The 15,027-nt window shown below is 36.5% G+C and overlaps 1 protein-coding gene across 2 annotated transcripts in view; it reads right to left on the reverse strand.

Moving 5' to 3' along the window:
- The window catches only part of CWF19L2 (CWF19 like cell cycle control factor 2), a 149,792-nt gene that overhangs the window by 97,762 nt on the left and 37,003 nt on the right, over window positions 1-15,027 (reverse strand). For both annotated transcript variants that reach the window (XM_007077678.3, XM_042957516.1), the window contains exon 8: window positions 1,278-1,939. In XM_007077678.3, coding sequence (XP_007077740.2) covers window positions 1,278-1,939 — 662 coding nt within the window. The remainder of the gene's footprint in view (window positions 1-1,277; window positions 1,940-15,027) is intronic.

Here is a 15,027-nt window from a genome sequence, read left to right on the forward strand (position 1 = left end):
CATGGTGCTTTATAATCCACAGCTTCAGATGGGATTAAGAAAAATGATTTGCCATACTCATGACCCCAAACCACAACGTTTATACCTACTACTGCCACCAGTGATTTCTATTATTTCCTAAAACCTCTTCCTTGAGGGTCCTATTCATTTGGTGGTATTTTAAAACATATTTTAATGATCATTCTAAGCTACTCATTATTCTTTGGACACTTTTTTCCCCACTTATGGCTATTTCCAATACAACCAACTCTATAGCTAAGTCAATTTTTCCTAGGTTTGATCCCACTCAACCTGGGTTTCCTGTTCTACTGACTCAGCTCTGTATATAAGTACAAGAGGTGCAAGAATAGTAACACCAGTGAGTGTTATGCCTAATTACTACAGGTACAACCACTAACCTACCTATATTTCCCTTTTTTTTCTTTTGAGAGAAAGCATGGGTGCACACATGCAGGCAGGGGATGGGCAGGGTGGGAGGGAGGAGGGAGGAAGGGAGAGAGGGAGAGAGGGAGAAAGGGAGGGGGAGAGAGGGAGAGAGAGAGAGGGAGGGAGGGAGGGAGGGAGGGAGGGAGGGAGGGAGGGAAGGAGGGAGAGAATCTTAAGCAGGCTCCACACTCAGCACAGAGGCCAACGTGGGGCTTAATCTCATGACCCTAGGATTATGACCTAAGCAGAAGTCAAGATTTGTATGCTTAGCCAACTAAGCCACCCAGGCACCCTTTTAAAACTCTAACATTATCTTTAAAACCAGTCAACTGTTCAAAGTGGATTATTTCTTTGTCTGCAAAACAGTCCATTAATTCATGCTTTCCTCTATAGGATCTTTTGTGTATCTTTTTCACTTCATATGTGGGCTACCTCCAGACAGGCATGCCATATTTACAATCATGATTACGCTTTACAATTAAGTGGTTTCCTTTGAAAGCAATTATGGCAGCAAGAGCACAATCTACCAAAATACCTCCTGTGGCATATCCATTTCAAAAGATTATTAACTCATTTAATATTTTAATGTGCAAAAAAGCAACAGATTTTGAGCTAATATAGCCACTGAGTTCTTCCATTTATTAAATGAAACCGTGAAATGAAATAAATGCAACTCATAAAACAAAACTACTGATTTGTTAAATGGGCAAATCTTATCTCTTCCACAAAATTTAAGAAACAGATTATAACTCACATCTCATTAATAACTGATTTCTTAAAAATACGGCTCAATTTCTTTGAATCTTCTGAAATTTAACATTTAACAGCTTAATAAACAAATGACAGAATACCCAGCAGCGGAAGACTTTGCGTCCTGCACATGCTCTTTCTTCACAGAATCACCTCTCAAGCTTTCGTCCCATGATTTTTCTCTTGTGTCTTCAGAAATGTGCCCACCGCCGACACTGCCACGGGTGTCCACTGACCGTTGATTTGAATGTTTCCTGTCTCCTTCTCTCCTACCAGACTGGCTCCATGACGATGAACTTTCTTCACTGTTTTCTGTGGGTTTTCGAAAACCACGATGCACAGAATCCTGAGTGACCGGCACTGAAGATGAACTAGATGGGTCAAAATTTCTGCCCCTGCTATGAAATGACAGTTCTTCATCATCAGAGGGTCTTAAAAATTTAGGTTTCAAATTTCCAAGAGAAGAAAACTCTTGATTTTGGCTCAGATTGGATTGTCTTCTATACATTTCTGAAGACCCCGACCTATTATCTTTTTCATCACCGCCAGACTTTTCTTTATTGACACTGTTTGTAATACTTGTTGAACTATATCTATCCCTTGAACTTTTATTATCTTTTACCAAGTCTGATTTTCTACTTTCTTGACTACTTTGTGCTGTATCTGAACATGTTGGTCTCCTCCACCGTTCTCGTTTACACTCTTCTTTTGTGGATGCAGTTTTTTCAGCTTCTTCTAATTTCGACTGAAATATTTCCATTGACTACAAAGGAGAGAAAGTAAACAAGATATCTGAAATTAAGAAAGGTTCAATGACTCGTACCCCCATTTGGCATTGTGCCGTGATACACCATCATATGGCACAATGAAGAAAAAACCAATAAAGGAGAGAAGAAAGAACCCATACAATCATTCTACCTGATAAGGGCTTAAGTGTGCCCTCTCCCAACTCATGCTGAAGCCCTAACCTCTGGTACCTCAGAACATGACAGCATCTAGAGACAGGTGCTTGAAGTTCAGCTGGGCCCTAATTCAACCTGATGGATGTTCTTATAAGAAGAAATATGGAAATACAAAAAGATACAGTAGATAAGTACACAAAGAAAAAATACCATGTGAGGACATAGAGAAGGCAGCCATTTATAAGCCAAAAAGAGATGCTCCAGAAGAAACCAAACATTGTAACACCTTAATCTTGGACTTCAATTTTCCTGAATGTGAGAAAATAAATTTCTGTTGTTTAAACCACCTGGTCTGTAGAACTTTGTTATGGCAGCCCTAGCAAACTAATATATCATCCTAAGATAAATGCTTAAAAAAAATATGATTAGGGGCGCCTGGGTGGCGCAGTCGGTTAAGCGTCCGACTTCAGCCAGGTCACGATCTCGCGGTCTGTGAGTTCGAGCCCCGCGTCAGGCTCTGGGCTGATGGCTCGGAGCCTGTTTCCGATTCTGTGTGTCTCCCTCTCTCTCTGCCCCTCCCCCGTTCATGCTCTGTCTCTCTCTGTCCCAAAAATAAATAAAAAACGTTGAAAAAAAAAAAAATTAAAAAAAAAAAAAAAAAAATATGATTAGTCAACAAAAAATTACCAAACAATGAAAAAAATATAAGAACTCAAATGTGGGGCCACTTAGACCAACTGCCCAGCACTAAAACAAAATAATAATACAGAAAACAGCAAAGATATCATTTATGAAAAATTAATTCCTACTGTCAGTGAGATTCAAGAGGTCACAACATTACTAAAACAAAACAGATTCTCATGAAAAAAGAACAGTCCAAGAACAAGACAAACTTGTAAATGAAAACTACGTGTCCAAAAATATGCATATATATATATATATATATAGTGAACAAAAGAAAAGAAAACATCCAAATTAGTGAACTCCACACTAATCTGGGAATTCTGTCTACTTAAGAAAAGATGGTAAATAAATGTAAGTTATAAGGAAAAAAGACAAGGACAATTAACTCTAGAGAATCTAATATGCATATATGGGTACTTCCAGAAGGAAAGAGCAAAAATAGAGCAAAGTATTAACAATATAACAATAATATCAGTAATAAGAATAATATAAGAAAATTTCCCGAGCTAATTTCCACATATGAAGGGCTTATCCAGGAGTGCCTGGGTGGCTCAGTTAGTTAAGCGGCCGACTTCGGCTCAGGTCATGATCTCGCGGTCCATGAGTTCAAGCGCCGCATCGGGCTCTGTGCTGACAGCTCAGAGCCTGGAGCCTGTTTCAGATTCTGTGTCTCCCTCTCTCTCTGCCCCTCCCCCATTCATGCTGTGTCTCTCTCTCTGTCTCAGAAATAAACGTTAAAAAATTAAAAAAAAAAAAAAATGGAAGGAAAACTTTCAAATTCATTCTATGAGGCCAACATTACCATGATATCAAATCCAGATAAAGGCAACACCAAATAAGAGAACTACAGGCCAACATCCCTGATGAACACAGATGCAAAAATTCCCAATACAATACTAGCAAACCAACAATCCCTATCAAAACAACACTAGCATTCTTCACAGAGCTAGAACAAACAATCCCAAAATTTGCATGAAACCAGAAAAGACCCCAAATAGCCAAAGCAATCCTGAAAAAGAAAACCAAAGCTGGAGGCATCATAATCACGGACTTTGAGCTGTATTACAAAGCAGTAATCATCAAGACAGTATGGTACTGGCACAAGAACAGACACTCAGATCAATGGAACAGGATAGAGAACCCAGAAATGGACCCACAAATGTATGGCCAACTACTCTTTGACAAAGCAGGGAAGAGTATCCAATGGAATAAAGACAGTCTCTTCAGCAAGTGGTGCTGGGAAAACTGGACAGTGACATGCAGAAGAATGAACCTGGACCACTTTCTAACACCATACACAAAAATAAACTCAAAATGAATGAAAGACCTAAATGGAAGATAGGAAGCCATCAAAATCCTCGAGGAGAAAGCAGGAAAAAACCTCTTTGACCTCAGTCACAGCAACTTCCTACTCAACACGTCTCCAGAGGCAAGGGAATTGAAAGCAAAAATGAACTATTGGGACCTCATCAAAATAAAAACTTTCTGCACAGCAAAGGAACTAATCAGCAAAACAAAAGGAAACCAATAGAATGGGAGAAGATATTTGCCAACGACATATCAGATAAAGGGTTAGTATCCAAAATCTATAAAGAACTTATCAAACTCAACAACCAAAAAACAAAGAATCCAGTGAAGAAATGGGCAAAAGACATGAATAGACACTTCTCCAAAGAGACATCCAGATGGCCAACCGACACATGAAAAAATGCTCAACATCATTCATCATCAGGGAAATATAAATCAAAACTACAATGAGATACCACATCACCTTGTCAGAATGGCTAATGTTAACAACTCAGGCAACAACAGATGTGGTGAGGATGTGGAAAAAAAGGATGTCTTTTGCACTGCTGGTGGGAATGCAAACTGGTGCAGCCACTCTGAAAAACAGTATGGAGGTTCCTCAAAAAATTAAAAATAGAACTACCCTACAACCCAGCAATTACACTCCTAGGTATTTATTTATCCAAGGGATACAGGTGTGCTGTTTTGAAGGGGCACATGCATCCCAATGTTTATAGCAGCACTATCGACAACAGCCAAAGTATGGAAACAGCCTAAATGTCCATCAACAGATGAATGGAGAAGAAGATGTATACATATACAATGGAGTATTACTTGGCAATCAAAAAGAATGAAATGTCATTTGCAACTATGTCAATGGAACTAGAGGTTATTACGCCAAGCAAAATTAGTCAGTCAGAGAAAGACAAATATCATAAGACTTCACTCATATGAGGAATTTTAGATACAAAACAGATGAACCTAAGGGAAGCAAAAATAATATAAAAACAGGGAGGGGGACAAAACATAGGAGACTCTTAAATATAGAGAACAAACAGAGGGTTGCTGGAGGAGTTGTGGGAGGAGTGATGGGTTAAATGGGTAAGGGGCATTAAGGAATCTACTACTGAAATCATTGTTGCACTATATGCTACCTAACTTGGATGTAAATTTAAAAAAAAAAAAAAATACCAGCAAACCACTTCCAATAGTACATTAACAGAATCATTCACCACGACCAAATGGGATTTATTCCTGGACTGCAAGGGTGGTTCAATATTTGCAAATCAATCAATGTGATAATATCAGTAAGAGAGAGGAAAAGAACCGTATGATCATTCCAACAGATTCAAAAAAGCATCTAACAAAGTACAACATCCATTCATGATAAAAACCCTCAACAAAGTACATTTACAGGGAACATACCTCATCATAATAAAGGCCATCTATGAAAAAACCACAGCTAATATCATCCTCAATGGTAAAACTGAGAATTTTTCCTCTATGGTCAGGAACAAGACAGGAATGTCCACTCTCACCACTGTTATTTAACATAGTACCTGAAGTCCTAGCCTCAGGAATTAGACAACAAAAAGAAAAGGCATCCAAATTGGCAAGGAAAAAGTCAAACTTTTGCTACTTGCACATGACAAGAAACTATATATTGAAAACCCACCAAAAAATTGCTAGAACTGAAACACAAATTCAGCAAAGCTGCAGGACACAAAATGAACATAAAGAAATCTGTTGCATTTCTATACATCAATAATAAAGCAGCAGTAAGAGATATTAAGTAATCAATCCCACTCACAACTATACCAAAAACAATAAGATACCTAGGAATAAACCTAACCAAAGATATGAAAGACCTGTACTATGAAAAGCACTGATGAAAGAAATGGAAAGATGACACAAAAAAATGGAGAGACATTCCATGCCCATGGATTGGAAGAACAGTTTTAAAATGTCTATACCTCCAAGCGATCTACACATTTAGTTCAATCCCTATCAAAACACCAACAGCATTTTTCACAGTGCTAGAACAAACAATTGTAAAATTTGTATGGAATCACAAAAGATCCAAAATAGGCAAAGCAATCCTGAAAAACAAAAGCAAAGCTGTAGGCATCATAATTCTGGACTTCAAGTTATATGACAAAGCTACAGTGATCAAACCAGTATGGTACTGGCACAAAAATAGACACATAGATCACTAGAACAGGATAGAAAACCCAGAAATGAACCCACAACTATATGGTCAATTAATCTTCAATCAAAGCAGAGAAAAATATCCAATGCAAAAAAGATAGTCTCTTCTTCAACAAATGGTGTTGGGAAAACTGGTCAGCTATAAGCAAAAGGTTGATCCTGGACCACTTTCTTACAGTCTACACAAAAAGACAAACTCAAAATGGAATAAACCTACATGTGACACATGAAACCATAAAAATCCTAGAAGAGAAGACAGACAGGAACTTCTTTGACATTGGCCCATTAATTTCTTACTAGATATGTCTCCTGAGGCAAGGGAAATAAAAGCAAAAATGAACTATTGGGACTACATCAAAATAAAAAGCTTCTGCACAGCAAAGGAAACAATCAACAAAACTAAAAGGCAGCTTACAGAATGGGAGAAATTACTTGCAAATGACATATCAGATAAAAGATTAGTATCCAAAGTATATAAAAAAAACTTATAAAACTCAAGGCACCTGGGTGGTTTAGTTGGTTAAGCATCCAACTTCAGCTCAGGTCGTGATCTTACAATGCATGAGTTCAAGCCTCACATTGGGCTCTCTGCTGTCAGCACAGAGCCCACTTCTGATCCTCTGTCCCCCCCACCCCCGGCCCTCTCTCTGCCCCTCCCCTGCTCATTCTCTCTCTCTTGCAAAATAAACAAATAAACTTTAAATTAAAAAAAAAAAAACTCAACACCTAAAAAATGAATAATCCAATTAAAAAATGGGCAGAAGACCTGAACAGACATCTTGCCAAAGAAGACATCCAGATGGCCAACAGGTACACGAAAAGATGCTCAACATCACTGATCATCAGGGAAAAGCAAATCAAAGCTACAATGAGATATTACATTATTATCAGAATGGCAAAAATCAACAACACAAGAAACAACAGGTATTGGTGAGAAGACAGAGGAAGGGAAACTCTCTTGCAATGTTAGTAGGAATACAAATTGGTGCAGACACTGTGGAAAACAAAGGTTCCTTAAAAAGTTAAAAATAGAACTACCCTACGATCCAGCAATCACAACACTAGGAATTTACCCAAAGAATACAAAAATACAGATTCAAAGGGATACACGCACCCTGATATGTATTGCATCATTATCTATAATAGCCAAATTATGAAAACAGCCCAAGTATCCGTTGACTGATGAACGGAGGAAGAAGATGTGGTATACACACAATGGAGTATTACTCAGCCATAAAAAAGAAAGAAATCTTGCAATTTGCAACAACATGGATGGAGCTAAAGAATATTATGCTAAGCGAAATAAGTCAGAGAAAGAAACACTATATGATTTCACTCATATGTGGAATTTAAGAAACAAAACCAACAAGCAAACGGGGCAAAAAAAAAAAAAAAAAAAAGAGAGAGAGAGAGAAAATGAGGCAGACCAAGAACCAGACTCTCAACTATACTGAACACACTGATGGGTACCAGAGGGGAGGTAGGTGGGGTGATGGGGAAACAGGTGATGGGGATTAAGGACAGCACTTGCTGTGATGAGCGCAGAGTGATGTCTGGAAGTGCTAAATCACTACATTGTACACCTGAAACGAATATTACACAATATGTTAACAAACTGAAATTTAAAACTTAAAATTTTTTTTTCAAATTATTTTAACCAAGTCTGAGAGGTGAGATGGGGGATCAAAATACGGTAAAATTATTATCTTAGCCTAGGCAGAGATAATCCCTAATGTTTCATTTTTTTAATTATTTAAAATTATAGATTTGACATGTTTCTTAAATCAAGTAATAATATGAACAGAACAGAAATGATGGCAGCGGAGGGGGTTGGGGCAGGAGGGAGGGTAGTTTCATAATGAAAACATTGCCTTAAAGGCAGCTTTTTACTTTCTTATTGATACATGAAATAACGGTGTATCTACCATTAGTGGCTTCTTAGAGTCAATAAAGTATGGTAATGATAAAAAAAACACCAATTACCACAATTTATCCAATTCTCATTATATTACCTATTTTACATCACTTAAATGAGTTTTAGGAGACAATACCTGGGGGTTCAAATCTACTGATTAACCATCTAATCTTGGTTAAGTTATTTAGCCTCTGTCTGCCTCAGTTTCCTCATTTGCAAAATAAGAATAATAGTACTGTTGTGGTATTAAATTAATTAATTATACATGAAGCACTTCAACAGTGCTTGGCACATGAAAAGGACCCAAATTATTATTAATGCTCACAAGAATCCTACGAGGTTGCTATTTAATAGAGGTGTTTTTATAACGGGGAGAAAAGGAAGCTAAGGCCACACACCAAAAGGGGAAGAAAACGTATATTGAAATTAAGGACTATTTGACTACAAAGCCAATGTTTTTACTGTTCTAAAGCATTCAGAAGTTATAACAAACTTCACAATTCAAATAGTAAACTTATAATAACCCTATCAAAATTTAATAAAAATAACATACGAAGAAAACTGAAGGCCATTACATATGTAAGTGAAGACAGAAGTTCAAAATAAGGTATTAACAAGTTTAATTTAGTAGCATATTAAAGGAAATGCCATGATCAAATAGGAGTCAAAGAATGCAAGAGCAGTCTAACATTAGGAAATGTGTTAACACAATTCATCTCATTATCAACTGAAAGAAAAAAAATCCTATCATCTCAAAGGACATCACAACAGTTATCTCATAAAAATTAAGATACCCATTTATAATTTTAAAAAAGGAAACAAAAGAACACCTCTACTATCTACTAAACTCTGAATGCAAGGATACTTTTTAAAGATGATGATCTTCATCTTAAATGCAAGAAGCTAGCATTTACATGGAAAAACAAGAGAACTAGCTTCCAGGGCTTCTATCAAAGTTCTGAAATTCTATTTTGAGAAGACAAAAAAGATCAAACATCATTAATAGTGAGGGGATAAAGCAAAGAAATCATTTGTAGATAACTATCTTTCCAGATGACCCAATTTAAAAAATTAGATTTAATGACGCGAGTTTAGAATAATGGCCTTCTAGCACCAACAGCAAGTCTGAACCCACAAAGGAAAAAAGATTCAATATAAAATAGAAAAAAAGATTTTTAAACCTTAAGGACACATGCACAGTAATTACACAGAGAAATTTACTGAAGAATATAAATGAAAATTTGAATAAATGTCCCATATTTTAGGATGATTCAACATTATAAAGATATTAATCATCCCTGATTTAGTTAAATTTAGTTAAATTTAGTTAAATTCAAATCAAAATTCCAAAAAGATATGGAAGCTTATGATAAATTTTGGGAAAATGTTTCAGTTGAGCTTGAACTTGACAAAACAATTTCTACATTTTTTTAACAATTTTTTTACATTTAACAACAACTGAAAAATGTGTAAGAATGAAGAGCTAATTTTTTAATAACTAATAAAAAAAGACTGACCTTACCACACAGTAGGTGTTCACTAATCATTTACTATCTGAATGAGTTACTGAAAACAACAATAATTATAAGAGTAGGATACTAATTCCAGGAAACAGCAGAAAAATCAACAGAATAGATTTGACAGTAAAATAGACTCATTTTATAAAAGACAAACTAATATATAATAAACGTGTCATATCAAAGTAGTGGGAAAACTTATTCAATATATTATAAATGACTATCTGAAGACATAAAGTTAGAAACCTACTTTACAATATACACAAATATATATCTATATATACATATATAGATATATATTCCAAAAAGATGAAAGATACCCATAAAAAGTACTGAGCAAGTACTCAAAGTAAATACAGACATACATTTTTATGATTTTTTGGGTAACAAAAGCCTTTCAGTGAATTATAGCAAGAATATTAAGTGATGAAAGAAAAACCTGATGGATTTTGTTAGGTAAAAATGTTCAAAACCTACCCATAGCAAATATAAACAAAGTAAAAACTAAACATGAAACTGAGAGAAAAATTTACAACAGATTAAAAGACCTTAAAGCAATCAATATCCCAAAGGGAAAATGGGTAAATGTCATCAACAATCGATTCACTTAAAAATAAAAATGGCCAACACACCCGGGGGGCTGAGGCACTTGAGCATCTAGCTCTTAATTTCAGCCCAGGTCATGAGCTCACAGTCATGAGTTTGAGCCCCACATCACACTCTGCAATGTGGGATCCCCTCTCCCTCTCACTCTGTCCCTTCCCTAGTTCTATACGTACTCTCATGCACCCTCTCTCTCAAAATAAATAAACATTAAAAAAAAATACAAATGACCAAAAAAATATGAAAAAACATTCCAGTGCATTAGTAAGCAAAAATAAAAGCAAAAAAAAAAAAAAAAAAAAAAAATCTGCTTAGCACAGTAGCACACTATGAAGACTAACAAAATCATGTGATAAGAGTCATTGTAATGAAAATATAATTTGATCCTTTTTGTAGAGATATTTGTTAATATACACCTCACTTTAAGTATCCCTATCCTTCAAATAACAATTTTGTTTTTAGTAATTCATCTTAAGAAAGTAACCTGGTGAGCTTACAAAATGCATTAAACAAAGATGATGAGTACAATATTATTTAACAGGGGAAAATAAAATAAAAATGTCACTCCATCATTAAGTAAATAAATACATGGCAAATCCATACAAATATATATTAAAATACTAAGGTCATTAAAATGTGTATTTACTGACATCCAACTATGCCTCTATTAGTACATAAAAAGACCCAGAATGTATTCCATAAGCCTACTCTTATAAAACTATTTTAAAAGTATATAAAAAACAGGAAAGAAATCTATAAAAATGAATGCATCAAAATTTAACAAGCAATGTTTTTTTTAATATGAAATGTATTGTCACATTGGTTTCCATTACAACACCCAGTGCTCATCCCAACAGGTGCCCTCCTCAGTGCCCATCACCCATTCTCCCCTTCCTCCCACCCCCATCAACCCTCAAGTTTATTCTCAGTTTTTAAGAGTCTCTTACGGTTTGCCTCCCTCCCTCTCAACTTTTTTCCCCTTCCCCTTCCCCATGGTCTTCTCTTAAGTTTCTCAGGATCCACATAAAAGTGAAAACATATGGTATCTGTCTTTCTCTGTATGACTTATTTCACTTAGCATCACACTCTCCAGTTCCAACCTCGCTGCTACAAAAGGCCATATTTCATTCTTTCTCATTGCCACATGGTATTCCATTGTGTATATAAACCACAATTTCTTTATCCATTCATCAGTTGATGGACATTTAGGCTCTTTCCATAATTTGGCTATTGTTGAGAGTGCTGCTATAAACATTGGGGTCCAAGTGCCCCTATGCATCAGGACTCCTGTATCCCTTGGGTAAATTCCTAGCAGTGCTACCGCTGGGTCATAGGGTAGGTCTATTTTTAATTTTTTGAGGAACCTCCACACTGTTTCCCAGAGCGGCTGCACCAGTTTGCATTCCCACCAACAGTGTAAGAAGGTTCCCATTTCTCCACACCCTCACCAGTATCTATAATCTCCTGATTTGTTCATTTTAGCCACTCTGACTGGTGTGAGGTGATATCTGAGTGTGGTTTTGATTTGTATTTCCCTGATGAGGAGGGACGTTGAGCATCTTTTCATGTGCCTGTTGACCATCTGGATGTCTTCTTTAAAGAAGTGTGTATTCATGTCTTCTACCCATTTCTTCACTGGATTATTTGTTTTTCAGGCGTGGAGTTTGGTGAGTTCTTTATAGACTTTGCATACTAGCACTTTGTCCAATATGTCATTTGCAAGTATCTTTTCCCATTCCATAGGTTGCCTTTTAGTGTTGTTGATTGTTTCCTTTGCAGTGCAGAAGCTTTTTATCTTCATGAGGTCCCGATAGTTCATTTTTGCTTTTAATTCCCTTGCTTTTGGAGATGTGTCTTGTAAGAAATTGCTGCAGGTGAGGTCAAAGAGGCTTTTTCCTGCTTTCTCCTCTAGGATTTTGATGGTTTCCTGTCTCACATTCAGGTCCTTCATCCATTTTGAGTTTATTTTGGTGAATGGTCTAAGAAAGTGCTCTAGTTTCATTCTTCTACATGTTGCTGCCCAGTTCTCCCAGCACCATTTGTTAAAGAGACTGTCTTTTTTCCATTGGATATTCTTTCCTGCTTTGTCAAAGATCAGTTGGCCATACTTTTGTGGGTCCAATTCTGGGGTCTGTATTCTATTCCATTGGTCTATGTGTCTGTTTTTGTGCCAATACCATGCTGTCTTGATGATGACAGCTTTGTAGTAAAGACTAAAGTCTGGGATTGTGATGCCTCCTGCTTTGGTCTTCTTCAAAATTACTTTGGCTATTCGGGGTCTTTTGTGGCTCCACACAAATTTTCGGATTGCTTGTTCTAGCTTCGAGAAGAATACTGGTGAAATTTTGATTGGGATTGCACTGAATGTGTAGATTTCTTTGAGTAGTGTTGACATTTTAACAATATTATTCTTCCAATCCATGAGCACAGAATGTTTTTCCATTTCTTTATATCTTCTTCAATTTCCTTCATAAGCTTCCTATAGTTTTCAGCATACAGATCTTTTATGTCTTTGGTTAGGTTTATTCCTAGCTATTTTATGCTTCTTGGTGCAATTGTGAATGGGATCAGTTTCTTTATTTGTCTTTCTGTTGCTTCATTATTAGTGTATAAGAATGCAACTGATTTCTGTACATTGATTTTGTATCCTGCGACTTTGCTGAATTCATGTATCAGTTCTAGCAGACCTTTGGTGGAGTCTATCGGTTTTCCAGGTATAATATCATGTCATCTGCAAAAAGTGAAAGCTTGACTTCATCTTTGCCAATTTTGATGCCTTTGATTTCCTTTTGTTGTCTGATTGCTGATGCTAGCACTTCCAACACCATGTTAAACAACAGCGGTGAGAGTGGACATCCCTGTCATGTTCCTGATCTCAGGGAGAAAGCTCTCAGTTTTTCCCCATTGAGGATGATATTAGCTGTGAGCTTTTCATAAATGGCTTTTATGATGTTTAAGTATGTTCCTTCTAATCCGACTTTTGCGAAGGTTTTTTATTAAGAAAGGATGCTGAATTTTGTCAAATGCTTTTTCTGCATTGATTGACAGGATCATATGGTTCTTATCTTTTCTTTTATTAATGTGATGTATCACATTGATTGATTTGCGAATGTTGAACGAGCCCTGCAGGCCAGGAATGAATCCCACTTGATCATGGTGAACAATTCTTTTTGTATGCTGTTGAATTCGATTTGCTAGTATCTTGTTGAGAATTTTTGCACCCATATTCATCAGGGATATTGGCCTGTAATTCTCTTTTTTTGCTGGGTCTCTGTCTGGTTTGGGAATCAAAGTAATGCTGGCTTCATAGAATGAGTCTGGAAGTTTTCCTTCCTTTATATTTTTGGAACAGCTTAAGAAGGATAGGTATTATCTCTGCTTTCTCTCTGGTAGAATTCCCCAGGGATGCCATCTGGTCCTGGAATCTTATTTGTTGGGAGATTTTTGATAAATGGTTCAATTTCTTCACTGGTTATGGGTCTGTTCAAGCTTTCTATTTCTTCCTGTTTGAGTTTTGGAAGTGTGTGGGTGCTTAGGAATTTGCCCATTTCTTCCAGGTTGTCCAGTTTGTTGGCATATAATTTTTCATAGTATTCCCTGATAATTGCTTGTATTTCTGAGGGGTTGGTTGTAATAATTCCATTTTCATTCATGATTTTATCTATTTGGGTCATCTCCCTTTCCTTTTTGAGAAGCCTGGCTAGAGGTTTATCAATTTCGTTTATTTTTTTCAAAAAACCAACTCTTGGTTTCATTGACCTGCTCTACAGCTCTTTTAGATTCTATATTGTTTATTTCTGCTCTGCTCTTTATTTCTCTTCTTCTGCTGGGTTTGGGGTGTCTTTGCTGTTCTGCTTCTATTTCCCTTAGGTGTACTGTTAGATTTTGTATTTGGGATTTTTCTTGTTTCTTAAGATAGGCCTGGATTGCAATGTATTTTCCTCTCAGGACTACCTTCGCTGCATCCCAAAGCGTTTGGATGGCTGTATTTTCATTTTCAGTTGTTTCCACATATTTTTAAATTTCTTCTCTAATTGCCTGGTTGACCCATTCATTCTTTAGTAGGGTGTTCTCTGACCTCCATGCTTTTGGAGGTTTTCCAGACTTTTTCCTGTGGTTGATTTCAAGCTTCATAGCACTGTGGTCTGAAAGTGTGCATGGGATGATCTCAATTCTTTTATACTTATGAAGGGCTGTTTTGTGACCCAATATGTGATCTATCTTGGAGAAGGTTCCATGTGCACTCGAGAAGAAAGTATATTCTGTTGCTTTGGGATGCAGAGTTCTAAATGCATCTGTCAAGTTCATCTGATCCAGTGTATCATTCAGGGCTCTTGTTTCTTTATTGATCCTGTGTCTAGATGATCTATCCATTGCCGTCCATGGAGTACAAAAGTCCCCTACAATTACCACATTCTTATCAATAAGGTTGCTTACATTTGTGATGAATTGTTTTATATGTTTGGGGGCTCCCATATTCGGCACATAGACATTTATAATGGTTAGCTTTTCCTGATGGATAGACCTCGTAATTATTATATAATGCCCTTCTTCATCTCTTGTTACAACCTTTCATTTAAAGTCTAGTTTGTCTGATACAAGTATGGCTACTCCAGCTTTCTTTGGAGTTCCAGTAGCATGATAGATAGTTCTCCATCCCCTCACTTTCAATCTGAAGGTGTCCTCAGGTCTAAAATGAGTCTCTTGTAGACAGCAAATAGATGGATCTTGGTTT

The sequence above is a fragment of the Panthera tigris genome, chromosome D1, assembly GCF_018350195.1.
Source record: "Panthera tigris isolate Pti1 chromosome D1, P.tigris_Pti1_mat1.1, whole genome shotgun sequence".
Lineage (NCBI taxonomy): Eukaryota > Metazoa > Chordata > Mammalia > Carnivora > Felidae > Panthera > Panthera tigris.